The sequence below is a fragment of the Lissotriton helveticus genome, chromosome 3_1, assembly GCF_964261635.1.
Source record: "Lissotriton helveticus chromosome 3_1, aLisHel1.1, whole genome shotgun sequence".
NCBI classification, from domain to species: domain Eukaryota; kingdom Metazoa; phylum Chordata; class Amphibia; order Caudata; family Salamandridae; genus Lissotriton; species Lissotriton helveticus.
Genome location: NC_136061.1, coordinates 1,943,611,641 through 1,943,638,320, shown reverse-complemented (window position 1 = coordinate 1,943,638,320; position 26,680 = coordinate 1,943,611,641). Strand labels below are relative to the sequence as shown.

Below are 26,680 nucleotides of genomic sequence, written 5' to 3'. Positions count from 1 at the left end.
AGGTAATTATTCACTAGCCCTCGTTTTATCTTGTTACCAAGCCCATTTACGTTCCATGTCAGGACACTGAGTTTCCCGTATACCATAGGTTGAGTCGCTAATTCACTTGCCATACTGAAAGTAAGTCTAAGTGGTGTGGGCGGTCGCTTATTGGCCCCATCATTGGTGTTACAAGACTAGCCAGGGTCTGGTCCAATCATGGTGTTCTTGTGGAAGGGAGAACGCCAACCCTGCTTCTGTGGAGGGGTCCTGGAGATCTCCAACCCTGTTTCTTTAGAGGGGTCCTTTCCTGATGTCTCTGATGTTTACGAGCATTTGTGTTAAAGTCTCACTTTCAACTTGAACTTTAGATTGTTTTGATTAGGTGTTCTTGGATTTTGGCATATCATGGGCTGATGGCAAACAGTGGACGTTTTAAACACAGTTCACATAGTTTGACATATTACCAGAGAACATGAGCAACATTTTAAAGGTGTTCTCTGCATGCTGAGCACCCTGATTACTGCCGGAAATCAACACACAAAAAGAATATGACTTTTACGACTCAACTGTGGTGCTGAAAATGACCTTTCTGTTGATCGCAGTGATGTTTCTATTGAAATTGTAGGCTCTCTAAAGACTGGTTTCTGGCCAGAACGCAGAAGTGAAGAAACATATGCGACTTTTCAGCAATTACTCAATTTTCAACTACAAGGTAATGGTGGCATGTAGGACATGCTGATCTTACAAAAATACTTGTTCAACGACACAAAAGGGAAGATGCACTCACACACGGACAACATCCTTTAGATGCACAAACATGTATTACATACTTGGGTGGTTAGACACTTTATATGTCTCTCAATTTGTATGCAGCAGTGCTTGGTACTCACCCAACTGTGATATCAAAGATGTTGCTACCCACAGAGCTGGAAACCGCCATGTCCCCCAAGCCTTTACGGGCGACGATCACACTAGTGATAAGGTCAGGTATTGAGGTACCTGCTGCCAGGATGGTCAAGCCCATAATTTCTTCTGAAATCCCCACTGTTTCACCTACCTAAAAAAAAAAACTCAATAGATTGAAATAAATAAATCAACCAAACTACAAATTGACATTTTTCCACAAACTTGCTCTGTAGTTTGGACATACCTGGCTTGGTGCCAGCATGCAGAACTGCTCTCATCTTAAGAGATTGGACTCTGACTAGAGTTCATATGAGCAAAATGTTGACATTAGTTAATTATGGGTTTTATTATTTCGTTTTCATATAATGACATTATCAATTAGCACTGCTGCCACGCTAAACCACATCAAAGTTTGCAGAGACAACACATTTTCAGAGTACAAGTTACTTTTCAGTTTGAGGATAGCCCTCGTCGCTTTATATGGAGTCACATGTACATCAAAAGGCTGGTGGGTCACAGCCTCGGATGCAGATCTACTTACACCATCAAGGTTGAATGGTGGGCCTTATCCTCAGTCTCATTAACATCCTCGCAAGAAAGTTTATTTTCTTCGCTGTAGTCTCTAGAGCACAAGTGTTTTTTGGTGGCAATTTAAGATTGCGTCCTATAGATATCATAAAGGTTGAATGTTAAGATTATGGTGTATATTATGATAGTCGCGTTTGTAACATTTGATGTCCGGTTTTGTAGCGTTTGTTGGAAATTCATGTAAGAATGAAGTCTCAGATTCGTTTTAGGTAAATCGGGAGGATCTTGTGTTGTGTCATCAGATGGTGCCCTGTGGTCATCATCTGGGTGGGCGTTGAATGCTCATGCACATCATGAGCATTCAGTGTTGCAGACCCAGGCGGCGTGTCTTGCAATCATTAACTGTGGGTACGGTAGCCTCAGTTGAAGTCTTGGGTGCATCACATGTGCTATATGTTGCTGAATTGAATATGGTGTCCATAACCTTGTGCTGTAACTGCAGTTGGAGTTCAATGCACTTTTCCCGAGTGTCAATTGGCAGACTCCTATTTGAAGAGGTAGGTGACCAGCAGGTGTTCAGTTGCTTGGAAAGAGGGTAGGAGTGGCAGTGAGCTCTACAGTCTGGGCAGTAGTGATAGTGAGTTTCTCAGTTTTGGTGGTGAAAGTTTGGTTGGTGGGGCTGCACAGTGATGGTAGCGAGGATGGGGTCCAGTCAAGGGTAGATATATATTAAGGCTTTGTGTCCATATTAGTTTTCTTGAGTCTGGAACTGACTGAGGCTTTTCTGTGGTACTATTTGTTGTAAGGAATCTATTCCTTAAGCAGTTAAGATGTTTTATTTACAATGCTTTGTAGACCATTCTGATGATTTAACCTTAAATATGGTTTATAAATATAAGAAGGACATTTTCCTATGTGTAATTTTTTTTTTTAAATTACATTAATGTACTAATCTATCCCTCCATTAGTATGGGTCATAAGGTATATCATTCAACCAAAGTTGTTTTAAAGGTGTTAAGGTGTTAACAACATGAGGCCTCAAGGCCACTATACTTTTTATAGCAACTTTTCACAGGAAAATTGGCTTTATTGTTGCATATTACAATGCTGGAAATTTCATGATATTTAGATATATATTTTTCTGACATTATCACATTGTGGTACACTCATGGTGCACATCCATGTTCATCTTGTCACCACATACATAGCTAAGTTACATCAATATTTTCTTGTGCAGTCGTAATCACCGGATTTCTCTAATTTCAATCGATTGTATTGACTAATAATTAATTCAATTACTTTTCCTTTCCCAGTTAACTTGTTATTCTTTCAGTGGGGTAGATTATGTGCTTGCACTGGCTGCCTGACAGTCTTTGTCACGTTAGGAAGTCTATCTGTACTGTTTAAGTATTTCTGGGTTTGCTTACAATAACCTTTTCGTTATGTTTCCTGATTAGTGCCGAGTTTGTCCTATTTCAATTTCTATGATACAAGTTCTGGTAACATGGTCTGTATTCACAGCTGTGACATAATTCTATGTAAGGACCGGAGGTGATAATTATGCACATTGGAAGTTTGCGTGTGGCGGCCCGCACTCTACACTTCCACTTCAGGCGCCATTTTATTTTGGCTAAGCAGTCAGAATGTCTTGGTGCTGGACAGCACTTTAAGACACAACCTTTGTAATATACGATCCTGTCATTTGAGGTGCAGCTCAGGGTTTGTAAATGTTTTAGAGCAGCCCTGCTGCAGTGCAAAATAAGCCTGACATCCTGCACAGCACGAATACAGTTGGGGCTGCAATCACTTTTATTCACTTATGGTTCATTGGGCAGGTCACCACATAGAACAAAGAGGTGTCATCAGTATCACTTATATTGTTTCTTACTCTATAGAAACTACTGCCATACACCTTCCTATTGCTCAGACTAGTAATTTTGATTTTACACAGAAAAAATCAGCACCAGGCCTTGTTTTATGCAGAATACTGGTGGATGTGTAATTACTACTGCAGGAAAATGCAAGCAGGGACTAACACTGTAAAATGCCCAAGATGCTTGATTACTATTCCACTTTTTTTTTTTTAACCAGAAACAGTGGTCCTTAAAAAACAAGTTATAATTACAATAAATGTAGACTAGAATCAGTGCTATATTAATGATGTCCAGCCGGACAAACAATTTAATCAATCAATTAAATGTAAAAACGAATAAAAGCTCAAGAAAATGGAGTGGGGCGCAATCCTGTTTCCTATACAAACAAAAAAACTATTACATTTGGGCAACAAGACATTTCAGGCAAGACAAAAATAGCTTTTGGCCAATAGTAATAAGTAGGGCAAGCTTTCAAAACAACAGTAAATGCACTTGTTTTAACACAATGGATTAATGTGCACACTGTTTAAAGACGTCAACGACGTTTCGATCCTCTTTACAAACATACTAGCATCATCATCAGGACGGGTATAATACAAGCCTGAGTTTATACACTGCATCGATGCCGTGATGGCAAAAGCAAGAGAAGCAAAGTTGCTCTATGCAAGCTTCGGAAACCTAGAAGGTGCTTTTGCGGCAGGTTCAGGAAGAGCTGCTCAAGGCAAGCTAAGGAATAGCTGTGGTAAGCGGTCCTTGATTCATTACAAGGCGGAGGGCCAAATTGGAATTTGGAGACAGTAGGGACAACAGTTTGATTGTTGTAGGGATGGATGTTGTAGGGATATCTACCTTACAGAAAAACGTGTGTAGGTGTACCTCAGAAGGGCCAGGCAAGAACATTAATTTACTCTCCTCGAGAAAAGTTGTGGTCACCGGGACAGAGTTAGTTTAGCAATGACAAATTAAAAATCTCAATTCTCCCATACCTGGCGCCACAATGTTGGGTCTAACCCCATTCAACAATATTGAAGCATGGTGCGTCCCAATGGCATGCCATTGACCACTGCCAAACTGTAGCTGTGCTCTTTCTCTGAAGTTTACTTTTCCTTCCAGCCCTGAAACTGACAAGGCATGGGAGTAAACTAGGCAAGGGGTAGGTGGTCCCAAATAATTCAAAAGATGCTGTGAGTGTTTTGGGATCAGAAATGTTTTGGAATTGTAGAGGACTAAGGGAGATTGGAGTTGAGAAAAAAAAGTCTTTGGGAAATTATCTCCTAATAAACTTTTTGCAGGGACTATACACTTGCCAGCAAAGTTCACAAACTTCACATGTTCTCACCACAGTGCTGACGGAATTTAAGAATCGTAGAGCCCTCATTTTAGTTCGAGACAGACATGGTCATCCCTTTCACAAGCACAGAAGTGAACCAATTAACCACCAGCTGCCGCAAGTGTTTTCCGAGGTCCACCCTAGATAGAGTAAGGACTGAAAGCCTATGATGTATGAAGGCGAGTAAGTAAGGATAGCAAGAGGATAAGCTGTGCACACCTCAACTCATTTACAGCAACAGTCAATCTATAATCATATATTCAAACAAAAGTACAGCGCCTGGGTAGTGAGGAGGAGAGCAGCCACAGCAATACCCTCCAAGTCAGAACTCCAGGGTTCCAGATACTTCCCAAGCATGGGCTCACACATCAGTCCTTTGACATCAACACAATCTTACAGGGTTCGCTCCAGGTCCGCTGCAGGAAACCACTACTCATTGGACTTGCATGTTAATCTATTGGAAGACACTGTTACTGGAATCTTCTTATTTTAAGTCCAAACTTGATCATAATTAGAACATTGGAATTTTGGGAGCTCAATTGAAGACAATGAGTGGCTGAGGGCTAATAATGGTTGATAAAAGCCTTCTGCTCCAATATTCCAATGGCGGTCTTTCTGCTTCTCCCTTTTTGACTTATAACATTCTATTCTCGCTGGGCGGAATGTTTTAATAGCTTTATAACCCTTCTGTCTCGTACTTTACTGGTTGTTAAACACCCACTCATTGTTATAAGGCCCTAGTCTGTGGCTTGGGCTTATAACTCCGGTTCCGGTCTTTTGACAATCGGTCAAGCCCTCGGCAGCAATGCTTACTCTGAGTTTCCCTTCTTGATTGCTTGCCCTTATGGAGCGGTAGGCTAAAATACCCACAATATGAAACATTTTAGCAGGAAGCCTTATTTGGGTGGCACGTTGACCGAACCATAACACCGATCTGAAGTCTGAAATAAAGAAATTCACTGGAAATCAGAGCTTCTACAGTATTTTCTATACCTAAGACACATTTTTTGCAAAGCCCTAATGTGTGAGCTGATGCCTGATATGTACAAAGGAAGATCAGCATACAAACCTCCCTGACCTGGCTTCAACTTGGAAAGTGGCAGTTGTTGTAATTCAGGTGATACATGTAATATGTAGCAAAACAATACATCGAAAAAGGCTCTTGGTGGCAAAAGGCAGCATAAGCTGTGGGAGAATCTGTGTAAAGTTGAAGATGTGATAGAAGCATCTGATGCTGCAATAGGTGGAATTAAGGGGGCTAGGCAGACTGAGGTCTTTTTCAACTGACACTCTATGAATCTGTGACTTGTCCTCTGTGATTGTAACGTGCTTTGCATGCTGCCTTAAAGTCTGGCTTAAAGTCTGGCTTCTAGCCAGTCAAAGTCCTTCTAAAACATATAAGGCCCTGGATTGGACAACGTCCTTCCTCTCCGGCAGAACCCAGAGTGTCCGCCTCCCACCCTTCCCTCAGCCTGACCCTGTTCAACGTCTACATGGCCCCCCTCGCACAACTGGCCCACCGGCACGACCTGAACATCATCTCCTACGCCGACGACACCCAGCTCATCCTCTCCCTCACCAAGGACCCGCACACCACCAAAACCAACTTCCACGAGGGAATGAAGGCCGTCGCCGAGTGGATGAGGAGCAGCCGCCTGAAACTGAACTCAGACAAGACGGAAGTCCTCATCCTTGGCCCCACCCCATCTGCCTGGGACGACTCCTGGTGGCCGACCTCACTGGGAACAGCACCGACACTCACGGACCACGCATGCAACCTAGGATTCATCCTCGACTCCTCAGCATGCTTCGCAGGATCTACAAGTGGATCCCGATCGAAACCAGAAGAACGGTGACCCAAGCCCTCGTCAGCAGCAGGCTGGACTACGGCAATGGACTCTACGTAGGAATCTTGACCAAACACCTACAATGACTGCAACGCATCCAGAACGCCTCTGCCTGCCTGATCCTCAATATCCCTCGACGCCGCCGCATCACCTCCCACCTAAGAGACCTGCACTGGCTCCCCGTCAACAAGAGGATCACCTTCAAGCTGCTCACCCACGCACACAAAGCACTTCACAACAACGGACCAGCCTACCTGAACAACAGACTCAACTTCTACACCCCGCCCGCCAGCTCCGATCCGCCAGCCTCACCCTCGCCACCATCCCACGCATCTAACGAATGACCTCCGGCGGCAGATCGTTCTCCTTCCTTGCCGCCAAGACCTGGAACACCCTCCCCACGGGGTAGGGTGCGGCAGACCCAGGACCTGCTCACCTTCAGGAAGCTCCTCAAGACCTGGCTCTTCAAGCAGTAGCAGCATTTTAGAAGGTATTTCTTCGGCCCTTTGAATCAGAGGGTAAACCTCTGGTGTGTGGAGTGCCTCAAGGCTCTGCCCTGAGCCCTCTATTTTTCAACGTCTACTTAGGCCCTCTGGCTAGGGTGGTGGAATCTTGGGGGGTCAGAGTGATCTCTTATGCTGATGATACTCAGCTTGTGTTTTCTTTTAGAGATCACTCTGACACCAATTTTTCCAATTTTCGTAACTGCCTTAGTAACATCTGCTCCTGGATGGCCTCTAACCATCTAGTTTTAAATACTGACAAAACTGAGGTTTTATTTTTTAACCAAAAAACGGCACTTCCCAGTACTCTGTGGTGGCCAACAGTATTGAATCCCCCCCCCCCGGTCCCAGTCCAGACAGCTCGTAACCTGGGCTTCCAATTTGACAATGCCCTGTCTTGCAAATCCCAGATCAATAAGGTCTCATCAGCCTGCTTTGGCAAGCTACGGATGATCCGGAAGATCTTTCCTTACCTCCCATTGGATTCCCGTAAGACCATCGTTCATGCCCTGATCACGTCGCATTTAGATTATGCCAACAGTCTTTATGCGGGCGCACCCCTCTACCTTATTGAACGTCTACAAATTGTACAAAACGCTGCTGCGGGACTGATCGGTAATATTCCTTTCCGCCACTCGGTATCATCTTACCGGAAAAAACTGCACTGGCTTCCCATCTCCCGCCGCATTCAGTTCAAAGCTCTGATCCTGGCCTTCCGTGCTCTTAACGGGTCAGGCCCGATTTATTTGAAAAAGAGACTCAAACTTTCTCAAACTGTCAGATCGTTGAGATCAAACAGCCTTTGCTTCCTGGTGGTACCTAGATTTCGCCGTGTCAGGAGTGGGGGCAGAGCGTTCGGAGTAGTTACAGCTAAACTCTGGAACAGCCTTCCTCTGGATCTAAGGTTCATTGAGTCGGAACCTTTGTTCCGACGCAAACTCAAAACTTGGCCGTTTATCACCTTTTAAGCAGCTTTCTTCTTCTAGCATGTGATCTGTAGCGCCGGGACACCCCCTCTTGGGGGTAGCTGTGCGCTTTATAAGCTTCTTAAATAAATAAAATAAATAAATAAATAGCAGCACCCCCTCCCCTCAGCACCTTGAGACCCTCACGGGTAAGTAGTGCGCTTTACAAATTCACTGATTGATTGATTGATTGACAGTTGCTACATGTGACGCCTTACCTGGTGAGCCCACCACACCATGAGGTAGGAGAAAATAGCAATCCACAGGATAGAGCCCAGGAATGTCAGAGCAAAGTACTTCTTGTATTTCTGTTGGAAGCAAGTTGGAGAGAAAAGGTGATTAATGCTGGTGGATTTCTCCAATATGAGTCAGACCTACAACATATTCTGTTTAAAAGGAGAGCCTTTAAAAATCAGACATGCAATTGATGGAGTAGGCCATGGAACTGTGTGCTAAAATGTAGGATGCTGAGTCATTACCAAGTGTCAAAGTGACCACTGCTTTACCGAGTGTATCAGGTACTTGCACCTCAATTACATTTAGAATGGGATTCATAGCTCAGCTTTCAGGCTCCAGGTATTACCAACACCGTTCAGAATCTCTGCATGGAATTCCGAGAGTAATTGGCTAGATGTCACAGAATGGGACTAGCTGTGTGGAAGTGGTTTTCCAACTTGTATTTAGCAAAGAATTACACAATTTTTGCGAGGTTTAATGTTATGTTATGTTACGAGTTTTGTATAGTGCACAGCTGCCCCAGCAAAGTGGTGTCCCAGCGCTGACAAGCAGGAATTGGGAGGCTACTAGCTGAATGCCGGGCCTAAGGCGGAGGGAAAAGGCGCATTTTAATGACCTTGCAGAATGCCAGGTAGTTGATCATACTTCAGATGTGCACAGGAAGAGAATTCCAAAGTTTAGCAGCCAGGGTACGGAAGGTGCGCCCACCTGCACGCACCCTCCTCACTCGGGGAACAACCACCATATGCTGACCCAGAGATCTAAGTTGGTGAGTGGGTGTATAGGGTAAGGCAGGTTAGCCAGGATAACTGGAGAGGAGAGATTCATAATTTTAAAGGCAATGCAGAGGGACTTGAACTTGACATGCCTGGCCACTGGCAACCAATGTAGTCGGCGGGTGGCATTAGTCATAGAACAAGTTCTAGGAAGGACAAGGAGAGTTCTAGCTGCCGCATTTTGAACCCTCTGCAGCCGTACCTTGTTAACCCCCTGGTAAAGAGGACTGGCATAGTCTAGCCTAGACATAATGGAGGCCTGGATGATAACTCGATGAATGGAAGGATCAAAGAAACCCAGCAGCGGTTTGAGCCCACGCAGTAGTCCAAAGCAGGTCCCCACAACTTTTTTGGTTTGGACCTGAAAACTGGGGGCTGAGTCTACCCAGACACACAGATTTTCAACCATCTGTTTGGGGGTGGGTGCACATCCCAGGGTTGCAGGCCACCAGCGCTCGCCCCACTGCTCTGAGTCTCTCCCTACCAGCGAACCTCAGATTTGCTGGCGTTAAGCTGGAGGCAGTTGGCAGTCATCCACTCTGTAACAGCTGCAAGATCGCTCCGGAACTTGAGAGCATCCTGCATGGAGTTGTCAGAGAGTGCTACTACCAGCTGAGTATCATCAGCATATGATACTACAGTTAGTCCTCTGCTCCTGGCCACAGCTGCTAACGGTGGGACATACAGGTTGAATAGCGTAGGGCTCAATGCTGAGCCCTGAAGAACCCCTTGTTTGATGGTATGTATCAGGGAGGCAAAACAGCAGGTGGTGAAATTCTGCCAAGCTGTTCAGTGGGGAAGGTGGTGGGAGTAATAGTGTTTGGGGTTTGGGATAGTGGAGAAAGAATAAAAATTGTAAATTGTCACCTGGACTTGGGGAACTGGGGGGGCAAGCATTACCATTACATGGCCGCGGGTCGGGTGTGGTTTGGGAAAAGGTCCTGGCTGCAATACGCCCTTTGCCCCGACCAGAATTTTCAGCCAGTAAACTTGGGTCCAGTGCTGCCAGATTCAGCTTGTATTAGTGTGAAGCAGAATTCTATGTGGGAATTCTGATCCACACTTTATAATCTGGGCCTGTGTGGCCAAAGACATACGGTCACTTATCCAGACGGAACCATCGGGTACTGCGTGCTGGAGAAATCCAACCAGTAAGCTATTTTTTACAAGCGCTAAACAGTTCTGTCATTTCATCATTTCCCTTTCTTGTGCTCCTCTGCCAAGTTAACACTGCCTCATTCCTCTACGGACTTACCGCCGTCTAACTACTATGTTTTACATGAATCCTTTAAGAGCACAGAGCAAAAGAGTGAGAGGTATGTCACAGAGAGAGCTTCTGATAGAGGCTGGCAGGTGGAGGTGAAACGTTGTGATAGGGAAGTCTAGAATGATTATGGAAGGAGTTGAAAAACTTTGGCAAGGAGGTAGCACTGTACTTTTGTGGCTCTCAGGTACCATAAAGACACTTGGAACCATAGAGTGCTCTTGTTTTTGCTATACACAAAGACAGAAATGGAGTTGGGTAGGCCAGAGTAGTCTGTCTGACCGCACCTGAACTAACTCAATTAGCCACAACTGTAGGTGTAACACTGCAATAATATATAGTTATACATTTTATTAGAGAAACTTGTCCTCATAACCATACAACAAATTGAGGCAAGTGAAAAATAAATTTATATTTCTAAAATTCTAACTTATTTAACAACTGTGCACTTAAGCATTAGCTGTAGAAGACATATCTAGAAAACATAACAACTGCCAATATTGTTGAATGATATTCTTTGAAAAATAAGAAAATATGGCCCAGATGCATCAAGCTAAAAACCGGTCGCAAATGGGCAGATTCTCAGAATCTGCCCCTTTGCGACCGGTATTTTTGAATTTGGGATGCATCATCCCAAATGCAAAAATCGCAATTTAAGGAATCTCTAAATTGATATTCCTTAAATTGTGAGTGCATTTAAGGAATCCCAAATTGGGATTCCTTAAATGCAATGCATTAAAGTTAAAAAAAATATTGTTTTCGCTAATAGGAGTAGCAAATTATCATGAAGTTTAACTTCATGGTAATTTGCAAAAACTTTGAAAAATGCACTTTTGTGCATTTTTCCAAGTTTCATGTTGCGCACACACATGCCCTAAGGACATGTGTGTGCACAACATATGTGCACAGATCAATTTCAGGGGTGCAACAGGGTGTCCTTTGGACACCCCTGCACCCTTGAAATTGCATTCTCAATTTGCGATTCCCATCTAGGCCTATAGGAATGACTGGGGAGGTATTCCTTAATTGCGACACGCAATTTGCGAGTCGCAATTAAGGAATATTAAGAAATCGCAATTTTTTTTGCGATTTCTTCATGCTTAGCCTTTTGCTATTCCTTATTAGCGATTCCTTATTTTTCGCTAATAAGGAATCGTAAATGGCATTGTTGATGCATGTGGGCCTAAATGCCTAATTTAGTTATTTTATATACAAATCTTTTCCATGTATTAATTACAAACAGCAGTGCTATCTAAAAGACCACTGCTATCTAAGGACCTCTGCACAGATGAACCCGATCAACTGTGTAATCCTCGGGGGAACAATCTGAGGGGAAGACACATGACTCTTTGGGGGCCGGGGGGAGAGCGCCCACGCCCTTTTAACCTTTTAGTGCACCCAGGGGGTCCTCGCCGATTGGTCGCTGCAAACCAAGCTGACCAGTCCGCTCCCCGCATCTTTTTATGGGCATAGCTCGTACCGCTTCGTCTCTTCACCCCAATGCCACAACCCAATGGGGAGTCCTTATTTTACTTTTGAATTGGCTCATGGTCCAAGTTTGTTTATGCTATGAATCTTGCTCTGATGTACCCCATTGTGATTCCTGGAGCTCTACCGTAATATGCCAATGTGATCCGGACCCGAGGGTGCTGTTAGATGACACCCAGGTTTGTCTCTATTCTATCCGGTATTGTGAGCAACCTTGCTCACCACTTACATCTGTTCTGCCTATCCTTTCCTCAAGGGACAGTCTCCTGCCCCCTCTACTTGAGGTGATGAATAAGGCCATAGCCCAGGGCATTTTTCCATCAATTTGGAAGAAGGCCATCGTGAGGCCGCTTCTTAAGAAGCCCTCCCTTGATCCTGGTCTCTTGAAAAATTTTAGACCGATTTCTCTGCTCCCTGCACCGGCTAAAATTTTGGAAGCACACTTGAATTGCCACCTTTCTTCCTTTCTCGAAGCTGCGGAGTATCTGGATATTACCCAGCATGGATTCCGAAAACATCACAGCACAGAATCTGCTCTCACCTCTGTAGTCGATAACATCCGACGCAAGGTGGATGCGGGACAGACCACTGTTCTTGTGCTATTGGACCTCACGGCCGCATTTGACACCTTGTCTCCTGCCATCTTAACATCTCGGCTTGGGGAGGCAGGTGTCACGGGCTCGGCCCTGAGTCTCCTTCATTCCTTTCTCCTTGATAGGGAACAGAGAGTGATGCTCGGCAACCACCTCTCCCCAGCCACATCCTTGCAATGTGGGGTGCCACAGGGGTCGGCATTAAGTCCGACCCTGTTCAACATCTATGTGGCCCCCCTTGCTAGGCTGGTAAGATCTCAGGGGATGGAGGTGGTATCATACGCCGATGACACCCAGATTATGGTTTCATTTACTCAGTCTTCGGTCGTATCATCTGCCTCTAGCTTCAGGTCCTGTATGCAATACGTTGCTGATTGGATGGTTGCCAACTCCCTGAAGCTAAATGGCGACAAGACTGAGGTCTTGGTCTTTGGAAAGGACCAAGATATTTGGTCGAGTGAGTGGTGGCCCACTTCTCTTGGCACCTGCCCCACTCCCTCACAATCTGCCAGAAATCTGGGTGTGATATTCGACACTTCACTCTCGATGTCCCTACAGGTGAACCGGACCGTCTCGACCTGCTGGGGCGTGATTAAGACGCTCAACAGAATCCGCAGCTATCTGTCACTCCAAGCACGCAAGCAGATTGCAGTTGCCCTTGTTGGTTCCAGGTTAGATTATTGCAACTCTCTCTACATGGAATCCAACAAGGGCCTCATACATCGTCTGCAAATTGTGCAGAATGCTGCTGCACGTTTTGTCCTGGATCTTTCCAGGGCCTCTTCTGCTACTGCTGCGAGGAGAGATTTGCATTGGCTTCCTATTCAGCACAGAATTGATTTTAAAATTCTGTGTCTAACTTATAGAGCTCTCGAGGAAGGTTCTAAGAACGCTATCAGTCATCTGCTGACTCGCTATCACCCTACAAGGTGTCTGCGTTCATCGGGACTTTTTCAACTTGTTGTCCCTCGTTTCAAGCTTACCAGATGGGGAGCCAGGGCCTTCTCCATCGTTGCGCCACAGCTCTGGAACATCTTGCCGATGGAGCTGAAGGTCCTCCCCTCTATAGCGCTCTTTAAAAAGGCTTTAAAAACGTGGTGCTTTGCGAGAGCTTACACAGGTTGAGCTGCCTGGTTTTGGTCGTGAGCTGTATTTGGAATTAGGCGCCTTGATGCCCATTGGGCTAAGTCCGCGCATTATAAGATCCCCTTTATTAAGGAAAGAGCGCCTCCAAAAGTGTCTTAAAGTAGCCCAAGATTATTTGGCTTTGTTTGTGTACAGCCTCTGTATCAACGTTGCGCCATATTACGTCACCACTGACTAGGGTGACCAGACGGCCCATTTTCTCTGGATGGTCCCAATTTTTGGAGAAGTGTCCCGACACTTTTCTCCAAGTGACTCAAATGTCCCTGTTTTCAAACAGTGTCTGGGTTAAACACAGAAATGTCACTGTTTTTCATTGTTCCGGTTGAGCATGCGCGCGCATGCTCTCTTTGCACTGTTTACGGCGTGTGTCGTCACTGAGGTGAGCGCTGTAGCAGGAAGGGAAATTCTTTGAAGAGAGACATTTTCTCTCGGGATTTCCCTTCTCTTTTTACACGCAGCGCCATCTACGTCATTGTGCCAGCCATATTTGAACAATTGCATATCACCAAAACTGAATCTCTACTAGAGGAGGAAATAGTGATATTAATTTGCAACCCCAGTTTATGAACTTCTGTGATCTGTTGAGGCTTTGTGTTTGCTGCTCCCCCAGATGTCCCACCTAGAAGTTCACAAAACAAACTTTAAAGTATTTCTGAATGTTAGGATGAGTGTCCGTTAACAACGTCCCCAACGTCCTTCTCAAGCTCCAACCATTCATTTCTACCAGTTCCAAGATCAGAACAGAAATCCTTTGTTCTCCATATCAAAGCTATGACTTGACTTTTTTACTGACCTTTCAGATCATGGCAAACTGTTTAGCTGGAAAGGACTTAAAGGAGCAGTATTAACGCCTGTGGAAGAGGCGAGCAGCGGTGCTTGAGCTTTTTGCTCAGGTCTTCACACTATTGCTCTATGAGATGATACCAGTGGCTAAAGTGCACTATACATACTCCAGTAAGGTAACATGACATCCCAGCAGTGACCATGCAAATGTGGGACGACTGTGTGGTCGGCCAGCCTCTGCGACCCTTAAGACCCTAAGGCAGGAATACCTGGAGAGAAGTGTTTTTCTTACATTGGTCCATGGCTGCCCTTTGGCAATTTAGCATTTTGCCGTTTACCTCCCATGCTTTTCTGTCATGAACAACTAAGCAACATTAGTGAGTTGTACTTTACGTGGTGCTGACGCGCAACTATAGAAATGAGCATTGATAAAGCTAGTAAATCTGGCGTTTGCTAGCCTGTGATGTTATACTGATTTTTAGGGTGGGGGCGGTCGCAGGTTCCAGTCCATCACGGAGGGAGTCTGTCGAAGAGCCAGGCTTTTGAAGTTTCTTGTGAAGATAGGGAGCAATGTTGTCTGTCTGAGGTGGAGCGGAAGGTCGTTCCGGGCTCTGGCCGCGAGGAAGGAGAAGGAGCGGCCTTCCGATCTGGTCTTTCTGGCACGGGGGACCACGGTGTAGGAGAGCTGAGCTGATCGTAGAGTCCTTTGAGGTGCGTGGAATTTGAGTCGGCTGTTTAGGTATGCTTGTCCGGTGTCGTGGAGGGCCTTGTGAGCGTAGGTTAGCATCTTGAAGGTGACTCTAGCTTCGATGGGGAGCCAGTGGAGTGTGCCAAGGTGCTGGGAGATGTGGCAGTGTCTTGGCAGGACCAATCTTGCGGCGGAGTTTTGTATGTTCTGTAGCTTGAGGGTGAGGTTTTTGTTTATTCTGGCGTAGAGTGCGTTGCTGTAGTCGAGTCTGCTCGTGACCAGGGCGTGAGTGACGGTCTTTCTGTGTTCGAGGTGGATCCATTTGAAGGTCTTACGTAGGAGGTGGAGGGTGTGGAAGCAGGAGGACGAGACAGAGTTGATCTGGCGGTCCATTTTGAGCTCTGAGTCCAGGATGATTCCCAGGTTGCATGCGTGGTCCGTGGGGGTGGGCGGGCTTCCGGGGGAGGGGGCCACCAGGTGTCGTTCCAGGCATTGGGGTTTGGGCCCATGAGGAGTACTTCCACTTTGTTAGTGTTTAGTTGTAGGCAGCTGTTTTTTATTCATTTGGCGATGGCTTCCATGCCTTCTCGAAAGTTATGTCTGGCGGTGTTGGGTTTGTTGGATAGGGAGAGGATAAGTTGGGTTCCGTCTGCTTATGACACAATGTTGAGTCCGTAGGTTCTGACGATGGGGGCGAGTGGAGCCATGTAGACGTTGAAGACTGTAGGGCTGAGGGAGGACCCCTGGGGGACTCCGCAGGTGGTTGGTGTAGGGTCCGAGAAGAAAGGGGGAGTCTCACCCGCTGCGTTCTGCCGGAGAGGAAGGAGCGATTTCAGTCGAGGTCCTTGTCTTGGATCCCTGCGTCGTGAAGTCTGCGTATTAGGGGGAGGTGAGATACTGTGTCGAATGCCACAGAGAGGTCGAGGAGGATGAGGGCTGCTGTTTCTCCTTTGTCCAGTAGGGTGCGGATGTCATCTGTTGTGGCGATGAGGGCGGTTTCTGTACTGTGTTTTTTTCTGAAGCCGGATTGGGAGGAGCCAAGGATATTGTGCTCTTCGATTAATGCGGCAAGTTGGCTGTTGATGGCTTTCTCGATGACTTTCACTGGGAATGGGAGCAGGGAGATGGGTCTGTAGTTTTTGAGGTTGTTGGGATCCGCTGAGGGTTTCTAGAGGAGGGGGTTGATCGCGGCGTGTTTCCAGTCGTCGGGGAATGAGGTGGTTGCCAGGGAGCGGTTGATGGTGTGGCAGAGCATGGGGGCGATGGTGGCTCTGTTGAAAATGTGGTGGGGCAGGGGTCCATGGGGGCCCTGGAGTGGATTGACTTTATCGTATTCAGAGTGTTTTCGGTGGTGAGAGCTGTCCAGTTGTCAATCGTTGGATTCAGAGTGTCGGGGGTGGTTGCTGAGGGTTCAGTGTGTTGGTTGTCTTCATCGAAGTTGTTGAAGATGCTCTTGATTTTATCGTGGAAAAAAGTGCTGAGTGTCGCAGGGAGGGATGTTGGTGGACTCGCTGGTGGGTTGGGCAAACTCCTTGATGATGTTGAAGAGTTTTTGGCTGTTATGTGCATGAGTGGAGATTCTGCCTCTATTCGCTTTTTTCTCGTTTTTCTGATGAGTTGGTGGTGGGCGTTGGTGGCGGCTCTGAAGTTGTTGTGGGCTTCTGTGGATTTGGTGTTGATCCAGGCATTTTTGAGGCGGCGTTAAGTGCGTCTGGACTCTCGAAGTTCGGTGGTAAACCATTTAGCTTTCTTGGCGTGTCTGTTGTTTTTCATGAGGGGGGCTAGGGTGTTGGTGCTTACGGAGATCCATCTGTGCTTGGTACGGGCTGCGGTTTTGGGGTCGTCTTTTTCTGCGATGGTTGGGGTAGAGTTGCTGAGTGATAAGGTTAGCTGGTCGCTGGTGATTCTGGTCCAATTTCTTCATGGGTGCAGGTGCTGTTGTCTGTGGATGGTGTGTGTTCTGAAGGTGAAGTGGACGCATCGATGGTCAGTCCATGGGAATTCGGTGGTGTGGCTGAAGGTGATGGAATTCCTGTTGTGAAGAGGAGCTCGAGGGTGTGTCCTGCTGAGTGCGTGGGTTCAGTCACGATCTGGCGAAGTCCAATGTTGTGGAGGTTGTCCAGGAGGGATGCGGTGCTGGGGTCCAGTTGGTTGTCGAGGTGGAAGTTGAGATCTCTCAGTAGGGTGTAGTTGGTGGACTCGATGGCATGCGGGGAGATGATGTCCGTGGTGCAGTTGGCGAAAGGTCCGTGGGGTCCAGGGGTCGGTAGATGAGCGTTCCTCGGAGGGGGGAGGTAGGGCTGGCCAGTATCTTGAAGTGAAGGTGTTCCATCAGGTCTGTGGGGCTCGTCAGTGAGTGTGCTCAGGCGGAGGGTGGATTTGTAGACAATGGTGATTCTTCTACCCGGGTGGGTGGGGCGGCCCTTCCTGGAGATCTTGTATCTTCGGGGAGTGGCGATTGTGAGGTCCGGCCCGAGGTGGTGTTGGTCCAGGTTTCGATTAAGAATGCTACGTCTGGTGTGGTGGTGTTGAGGAGGTTCCAGATTTAAGTGGCGTGTTTGTGGAGGGATCGGACCTTGAGGAGGATGCATTGTAGGGTCTTCGGTTGGGTTGTGTTCTTGCGGGTGGGTTGCGCCGAGTCCGTGGTCTTGGTAGTGCTGAAGGTGTGCCAGCAGCGGTGACTGCTGAAGGGTCCGTGGGTGTCGGCTGGTGATGCTAGCTTGCAGTTGTTGTTGTGGCCTGGGTTGAGAGCGTGGAGTACCGCTGGGTCTTAGCATTGGTGGTGTAGAGATCCAGTGTTCATGGCACTGGTCGCAGTCGGGCCGCTGACAGGTGCAGATGGGCTTGCCCTTGGCGTGCCCGCTTCGCGTGGCCACCATTAAGTAGGGGGCGGGGGAAGACTGGACAGCTGGTAGGAGGGAGCAGGAAGGGAAGCTGGATTGGGCCGGTCGGCTCTGGGGGGTGGAGGGGTCACGGGGCAGAAGCGGAGTGGTAGCATGTGTGAAAGGGAAAGGAGGGAAAGGGAGGCATAAAGGAGAAAGGGGGTAAAGTGAAAATAAAGTAGAAAAGTGCAGAAATGCAGAAGAGTGCAGAAAGGAGGCTGAAATTGAAGGTAGAAAAATTAGTGAAAGAAACGAGTAAAAGGTGGATCGAGAGAAAGGAGACAGAGGTCCACTGCACCATCAGGGATGAGGCGCAGGTAAACCTGCGGGTGGAGGAGGGCCTTGATCACCAACACACACAAGTGCAAGTGCAGTGGCAGGCCTCACTTAATGGTGGAGCTGCGAGGGATTGGGAGCAATTTCAGTGACAATGAGTCAGTGATCTAGGATCACTTTACTAGGCAGCGCATATCAGGATGTGTGCACGTGGACATGGGCCATGTAAGATCTGGGGCCGACCTCGTCCGCCTTAGATGATTCCTAGAGACACTCAACACACGGAGCCCAACACCATTTGACGGGTGTACTACCACATTGACCCCGAGCGGTCAGGTGCCCTTTATTTAATCCATTAGGCTGCTCCGAGCCCTCAGGATGTGTGTGATGCACTACGTGCATAGTGTGCCCGAGTGGCTCAGTACATTCCTCATAACCTTTCGGATAAAACAAACAACCCCAAATAAAGTAATGATGAATTGAACCCCATACATCAATGAAACAAGTGTCAATACAAAACAGATACTGTACAGCTGGCTTCTTCGGCCCTTGACTGTTCTTGGCCAGGATATTCTGCACACTAGTCTCGCAGCCTTAGGCTGGGGCAAGGATTTTCCCTAAGATGATAGGGATGGTCCCTTTTGCCAGTGGTATCATCTGATCTGGTTGTTCCTGGTTACTGTCCTCTCACTCAGCTGAGTGGCTTTCGTTAGTTGCCATTCTCCCATCATGGCCTGGGCTGCCTCCTCTTTCTGGGCTCAGGGTTTCCCCTTGCCCAGTGGTCCGAATCCCGCCCGTCGTTCCAAAATGCATCTGACAGGCCTGTTGCTTAGAAACTTCCGTAACCATGATACGTTTCTTGAGACCTCTGTGCTGCCCATTCTGTTGGTCACCAAGGTTCCTTTTATTCTCGCAACTTCCAATTCGTCTCTCTCAAAAGGAGTCCTGAACATCCATTGGGGTAACTTCCTTGATTACCACCTGATCGCCCACCTGCAAGGCCGTAATCACCACTCCTTCGTCCTGGCTCGCCCTCTCATTGTTGGTCCTTCTTTGGTTTTAAGCCTAATGTTCCTTCGAGAACCATGGGCTGCCATTGAGGCTAGCAGGCAAGATGTCTCGTACCAGACGTTTCATCAGTAGGTCACTTAGCGCACACCCTGTAGTTCAATGTGGTGTCTGCCGATAGGCATATAGAATTTGAAGGAGGCTGCACCCTGGATTTTCACCATGCTCTACCCCTATTAGCAGGGTTTTATTTAGAATTCTCATGAACCACTCCACTTCACTATTTACTTGCGGTGATGTCTAACGTTATGCTGGTGTGGGTAATCATGAAATTCTTGACCCTGGAAGGGCTGGCCATTGTCGCATCTTGATTTTGTCCGGTAGACCGAGTAGTGCAAACATCTTCTCAAGGGCAGGTTGCACACAAAGGAAAGCCATTGAACTCACCACGTCCACGGCTGGAAACTTGGAATAACTGTCCATGAAGAACAGCGTCATCCGGTCTTCGAGAAAACTGCTGAAGTCCATGCTGAGTGATGGCCATAGCTGGGTGCAGGCTTCCTCCGTGATGATAGGTACAACAGTTGGTCCACTCCCTGTAATGATGCAGGCATGGCAATTCCTGACTCTCTCATCAACCATTTTGTCAATACCTGAGAACCATACCTTTCTTATGAGTCTTGCCTTTGTCTTTGCATTGCTTTGGTGAGAATGATGGGCTAGCTCCATCATCTTCTCCTACAGCTCGCAGGATATGACGATTTCATGTTCATGTAGCACGAGCCCTTCCTAACTCTTACTAACCTCTTCTCGACAGCACCATAGTTGCACTTGTATCTCCTGGTCCTCAGAGGTTAAAAATCGATCTCGATCTAGGAAATATCTCCACCGATGTCTTGCTAAAATCAGCTTCACTTTCTGCAGATACCGGTCAGCTTTAGTGTGCTCTGCGATTTCTAACAATGAGGGTGCCCAGGGGCACAGTGACAATTCACACAAAGTCATCTGTTCCGAGGTGATCCTCAGGAGTGTGACTGGCTTTGATCATTAATGAGAATCTTGACAGATAAAGACGATAGGTCGAATATTGTTGTAATTGGACCGCCCACCTTTCTATCTTTGGCGGCCCATTGAGGGCAGTTCCTGCAAACAGTGGCACTAAGGGCTTGTGATCAGTAACAACTTGACATTTATTTCCACATAGATTCAGATGGAAATGCTTGCACGCCCATTAAATTGCTAAGGCCTCCCTTTCAATTTGCACATAGCGCTTTTCCACATCAGTCAAAGCCCTGCTCGCATAGGCTACTGAGGCCCATTCTCCTTCTTTTTTCATTTGTAATTGGACCGCTCCACGATACTCACATCCACAACGTGTTCCATTCTTCTAGCTGTCCAAAATAAGCCATGGTGGCGTCCTGTAAGAAAATGTCTTTGATTTCACCAACTGACCCAGCAGCTGCACTATTCCATTTCCATGCGACATCTCTGGGAATTGAAACAGTCACAATAATTGGCCATGCCCAGAAAACTGCGCACTTATGGTGGACTTCCTGGGACGGCCGCCATCTTGATGACCTTGATCTTTCGAAGGCCTAAAGTTAGCCCTTCAGCCGAAAACTTGTAGCCAAAGAACTCTATCTCATTTATGTAGGATAGGCATGTATGCCTGGGTAAGGTTAATTCACAGTCCGACAGCCACTGTAGGGTAGCTCGGAGTCATGTGTGATGGTCTTCTAAAGTGCTGGAACAAATGAGTATGTCGTCCCTGACATTACCACACCCATCAGAGCTGAAAGAGCCTCTCTAATTGTGTCCTGAAATACCTCAACTGCTGAGGACGATCCAAAGTTGAGTTGTTTGAACCTGCACAGCCCCACATGCATGGAAAATGTTATGTATCTGCTTGACTCTTCCATCGAGAGCTCAAATTTAGGTTGTAGAACCATTTTGCCCCATTTAAATCTGCCAATATTTTGTCTATGATGGGAGTTGTATGTCTCTTGCGGTGAATGGCCTTGTTGGGCAGTCTCATGTCAATGCACAGCCTTATCGCCCCTGACTGTTTGGTTTTGGGGCGATGACCATCAGCGGTACCTACGGTATCAACCCTGTGACTTTTTCAAATGCCTCTTCCTTTTCTAGGTGGTCAAGTTCTTTTTCCACTCGTGGCCTCAGGTGAACCGGCACCCGTCAGTACCATTGGGCTTCAGGCCTCACCATTTCACCAATGTGAAGTTTCACTTGCACACCCTTCAGGCATTCCAGCCTTTGAAATAGCTGCAGGAATTTAGACAGCCTGTTGTCCGCATGAGATTTATGGACATGCTTGACGAAGAACACCAGTCCAAGGTCCTCTGTATTGTGACACCTTAGTACGGTTCCAGTGCCGTCTTGAATCACATGAAATTTCGCTTGGGTTCTTACGACACCACTGGATACTTCCACCTCAATGGCCCCTCGCAATTGAATTAGATCTCCATATGTATATATGATTGCCTTTATCTGGAGGATCGTTGAACCTGGACACAGTTTCTGGAATTGCTCAGAGTCAATGACTGATGCTCCTGTATTGATGAGTGTTGTTATAGACACCTCATTTACATTGATGTGACACATCGGCAGAGGCCTGCGTTTCTGGTTTTTCCATCCTGTGAAAGAAATGGTGAACACATCCTCATCTTCTTCATCCTCAAACTGCCCCTCTTTCATCCATTGAAGAGGGGTCCTCTTCGCAATCTTCCAGGGAGAGACGCCTCATGTTGATTGGTCTCCACCCTTTCGTACCTGCAGTGCCTTGTGGCTTAGATGTCCAGCAGACTTTAGCGAAGTGATTGGATCCTCCACATTTGAGGCACTCTTTGTCTCATGCTGGGCACACACGTGGCAGACCATCCCAAAATTCCTACATGGCTTTTCATCCGCTTTGGGAATGACAACACCTTCACCGGCCGCCATCGTAGAGCTTCCACTTGTTCCTCCTTGATCATGACCATGCCAGGCCCTGCAGGCTTCTTCTGGCACTTCATGAGATCTCGCCAGTATAAATGTATCATTCAGTGTGATGCTTGGCTGGGGTAGTATGAGCTTGTGGAGATTGGAGGATTTACACCCATGTATTAGTTGCGCCCTGATCTCATCCTGTTTCTCAATGCTGGAGCATGAGCTGACCAACTTGCGTAGCCATGCAAAGAACATGTAAACTGATTCACTCTCAAGATGGCGTGCCTGTCGCAGCTTGAATCATTTATAATCTAGATTCAGTTGTTGATCGAAATGATGACTAAGCAAAGAAACCGGTGTGTCAAAATTGTCATCGCTTCCAGTGTTTGATAAGTTCTCAAATAGGTCATACAGTTCATCAGCCCCCATGTGGAGCATGAGATCATTTGACAGTGCCATCTGTCTCCCATGTGGCCCTGAAGTAATGGTTGAGCCTCCCAAACCAATGGCACCAGCTCGGTGAGCGGTCTTTGGGTTCCCCAGCTGGCTAAATGGCAGGAGAGCTGCCACTGACGCTTGCACACTCTTATTTTGCACGGGCGGATCCGGAACTGCCACCCCTGCAACCCTATCTGGTACCGACATTTCTGGATAATCACTGCACTGATACTTCGCTGTGTCTGGATCTGACCTACTCCACTCCCACTGACCACATGTAGTACGCAGTGTATTATGTAGCCTTCTTTGTTAAAAATTTTTGCGGTTTTGATTTCGATTTCCACTGGAAATGGCACCTCCGGAACTTTTGGTTCCCACCAACCGACTGTTCCTTCCTCAGTCGCTTCGGCGATGGCCACGGATGTCATAGTTCATTTCTGAATTCAGGCTGGACTATTCCCATGAGGCACAGGGTCAAGACTGATTTGCATATGGCCATGTCTGAACTGGGGTGGCGTAGTGAGCAAAATAACGACGGATTAAACCCAGATCTGTCACTGGGGGTGAATGTTTCGCCAATGTGCAACATTCCGTCCATCATCTTGTGTGTTTTGCTGTTCGCCCTATGTGAGAAGGGTATGGACGTGGGTCCCGTGCTCACTACGCCACTGGAGTCAAGCTATCCTGGCTGATGAAACTGGTCCTCGGATGCTTGATTCCCGTCCAGGGAAGACATGGCTTGGCAGTTCGGGCTGGACTGTTCCCATGAGGCACAGGGTCAAGACTGATTTGCATATGGCCATGTCTGAGCTGGGGTGGCGTGGTGAGCAAAATAACGATGGATTAAACCCAGATCTGTGACTGGGGGTGAATGTTTTGCCAATGTGCAACATTCCGTCCATCATCTTGTGTGTTTTTTTATAGTTCTTTTCAGCGCCACACCTTCAGTGATGAATGGTTGCTCGCACTTTCCCTGACTGTGCCTCCAACCGGCCACTGACACACTTTTGTTATCTTTGCCGTATTGTTCTCTTTTTTTTCCTTCTTTTGATTTACATGTTTTTGTTTTATCCTTCGATGCCTTGCGCTTCGGATGCCTTTCCTCTGCCCTTGTCGTGGGACTGGGTAACAAAACAAACTACCAGTACTGCAAACTTACTCTAGGGCAAATCATCAAAACATAGTGAAACAAAACACCATATTAACAAGACTGCTTTTTCTGTCTGAAATAAATCTTTATGTTTATAATTTTTTCCAAAAAGAACACATTTTATGAATTTTATATCACATCACCACATAAAATACAAGGATAAATCAATTTGTTGATTATAACATATACATTACGAAATTGGACATATACATTAACAATCTCCTATCACACCTTCCACACACACACATTCACCCAGACTCACTAGAGCCACTCATACTTTTTATTTACACAATATAAATTTTTTTCAACCGTTCTGACAATGATTAATACTTTTTATCAGAAGCAACCTTGGAATAAATTCTAATTTTTAGAACATTTAGTGCATTTTTTGAGAACTCCTAAGGTCGCAAGAAGGCTGGTCTACGCGTTTTGAACACCCTTATTAGGGGGTGCTCTCGTCAGGACCACATATCTGAAAGACATAGGGGAGGTGTTTTAGGGTCAAAGCTAGAAGCACATAATTGTAATCGCACAACCGCCAAACACTGTTCTTACCTCTGCCTTGTAGCAGAACGAAATGAGAGGAGAAAATCTGCAAATAATCAAAAAGGGGCGAGCTGAGTTTTGCCATTCTCAACATTAACTAGTTAAAACAACTTCCAATAGTACCACCGTAACCGTCGCTTGACAGTACAATCAATCATACTCACATTATCTGTTTGTTTTGAGCTGCCTTCACTGGAATGTGATGAATTATTTTAATTGGACCTATAGCGTGGAGGAATGGAGGACAGACTGTCAGAAGCCACTACTCTCAAAAATTGATGAAAAAAGGTAGGAATGCCTGGCCGGGAGCTTACTTGTAATTGAAGACGTTCAGGTGCCGGTAGTAGTACCTCGTTTCCCTTTCAGTTCTAGTTCATTAATTTTGCATTCTGAAAAGGACGGAGAATAATGTTTTAGCATCAGATCGTATTTGTCTCGATGTACACTGAAGTTAAGCGGCTGAGCCTTCATTTGTCATACCATGTCGGTCGGCGTTCGAGTCCTGTATTTTCCATCTGGGTCGCTTTGTTTTTTGGCGGATTTCTGGTATTAAAAAGGTCGGAGCTTAGCCGACGTGTAAATGCGGTGACCACTCCCAGGGCTTCTGGGATTTGTAGTTCCGAAGGGCAATCTCATATTTATCGATATAATTATATGCTCTTGTTAATTGTACTTGCATCGATTAGAAAGGATTAAGGGTGCTGGCAACGCTGTAGATGTTTAGGATTTGTGGCGGAACATATTATATTGGAAATGTTGTAGATGGTGTGAACTTGTGGAGGATACGGACTTTATTTATTATTAACTGGACACTTTCACGAGCGGTTATGATAACCTGTATATTTCGGAAATTTCATTGAGGCCATCAACTGCTGTGTTGAATTTTATAATAAGCATAGCTTCTCGTCTAGCCAGTTCCATGTCTCCTCCTCGAGGGTCTGGTTCAGTTTTTGATAAAACTGTCCATTTAATCTCTGATTCTGTGTGGTTTTTTGTTTTCCAATGATTTACTAGAGGCGCTGTCTGCACATTGTTTTTGATTCGTGATTTGTGTTGTGTGATTCTACTCCTTATTTCTTGGTTCATTTTCCCAATGTAAACCATGTTACATGGACAACAAATTCCATATATTACATAACGAGATTTACAATTTGTGAATACCTCATGTTTCCAAAAGGTTTGTTTGTGCTTAAACAGTGTTCCTTCCTTAGTGGTGGAACAGCATGTACAAGTGCCACATTTGTGATGGCCTTGTACTGGAGGTAAGCTCAACATTGATCTTATAGATGGTTGTTTCTTTTGGGGCAGTGCAGCACGGACCAAATGGTTCGCAATATTTTGATCTTTTTTGAAGTCAAACAAGGGTTTATCTTTTAGCGACACGTCCAAATTTTCGACCAAATGCCAATTTTGGTTTATCACCTTTTTGAGGAGATTCGAGTTCGGACAGAAAGTCGAAACACACACGATTCTTTCTAGTGGTATTTTCACTTTTTTCTTTAGAAGTTCCTCTCTTGGTGTCCACCACGCCCTCTTCATAGAGCGTTTCAGTAGTTTTTTTGGATACCCACGTTCTAGCAGATTTTGTGTTAGTAAATTAGCATGAATCTCATATTCATCTCTGAAATGACAATTTCTTTTTATTCGCAGGTACTGACCGAATGGTAGTTTTTCCTTTAAATTCCTGGGGTGATTGCTTTCAAAGTGTAACGCTTTGTTGCGATCTGTCGGTTTTTTGTATAGTGTGGTGACCAATTTTTTGTCTGATGGATAGACTTCTACGTCCAAAAAGGCCAATTTCTTTCCAGAATAGGTTATACTGATTTTAATTTCATAAGTTCGACTGTTTAGCCATTCATGAAATTCTAGTAGTTCATCTTCGTCTCCTGTCCAGATGGCAAACACGTCGTCAATAAAACGACTCCAGTGCGAGATGTACTGTGCAAATGGATTGTCTTGGTAAATGGACTTATCTTCAAATTTGGACATAAAAAGAATAGCAAATTCCTGAGCAAAGGGGCAGCCCATTGCTACACCCCCTGTTTGATAAAAAAATTCGCCGTTGAAGTAATTTTTCTTTAGGGCGAATGAGGCCAGCTCTATAATGAACTCTGTTGGAATTCTGACTGGTTTATCTCTAGTCTCCAGAAAAGACGCAATTACCTCCAGACCTTCAGTCTGCGGTATCTGAGTATATAACGAAGTCACATCTAGTGTAACCAAAAAATGTGAATCCTCAATAAAATCAATCGATTCAAGCTTATTAATGAAATCTGAGGTATCTCTGAGATAAGATTTTACTTGAGGGAGGAACGGTTTCAGGAAATGGTCCACAAATTTTGAAATCGGTTCTAGTAAAGAGTCACAGGCCGATACTATCGGTCTACCGGGTGGTTTTGATTGGTCCTTATGGATTTTCGGAAGGATGTAAAATTGAGGAATCCTTGGATGTTTGCATTGAAGAAATTCAAATTCCTTTTTTCCTAACAATCCATCTGTGAATCCCTTTTCCAAAATTAGTTTCAAT

General features: G+C 46.0%; 1 protein-coding gene across 1 annotated transcript in view; it reads right to left on the bottom strand.

Moving 5' to 3' along the window:
• The window catches only part of SLC24A1 (solute carrier family 24 member 1), a 195,835-nt gene that overhangs the window by 7,623 nt on the left and 161,532 nt on the right, over nt 1-26,680 (bottom strand). Inside the window, exons 7-8 of the mRNA XM_078684072.1 lie at nt 8,154-8,243; nt 873-1,039 (exon numbers count right to left, since the gene is read on the bottom strand). Coding sequence (XP_078540198.1) covers nt 873-1,039; nt 8,154-8,243 — 257 coding nt within the window. The remainder of the gene's footprint in view (nt 1-872; nt 1,040-8,153; nt 8,244-26,680) is intronic.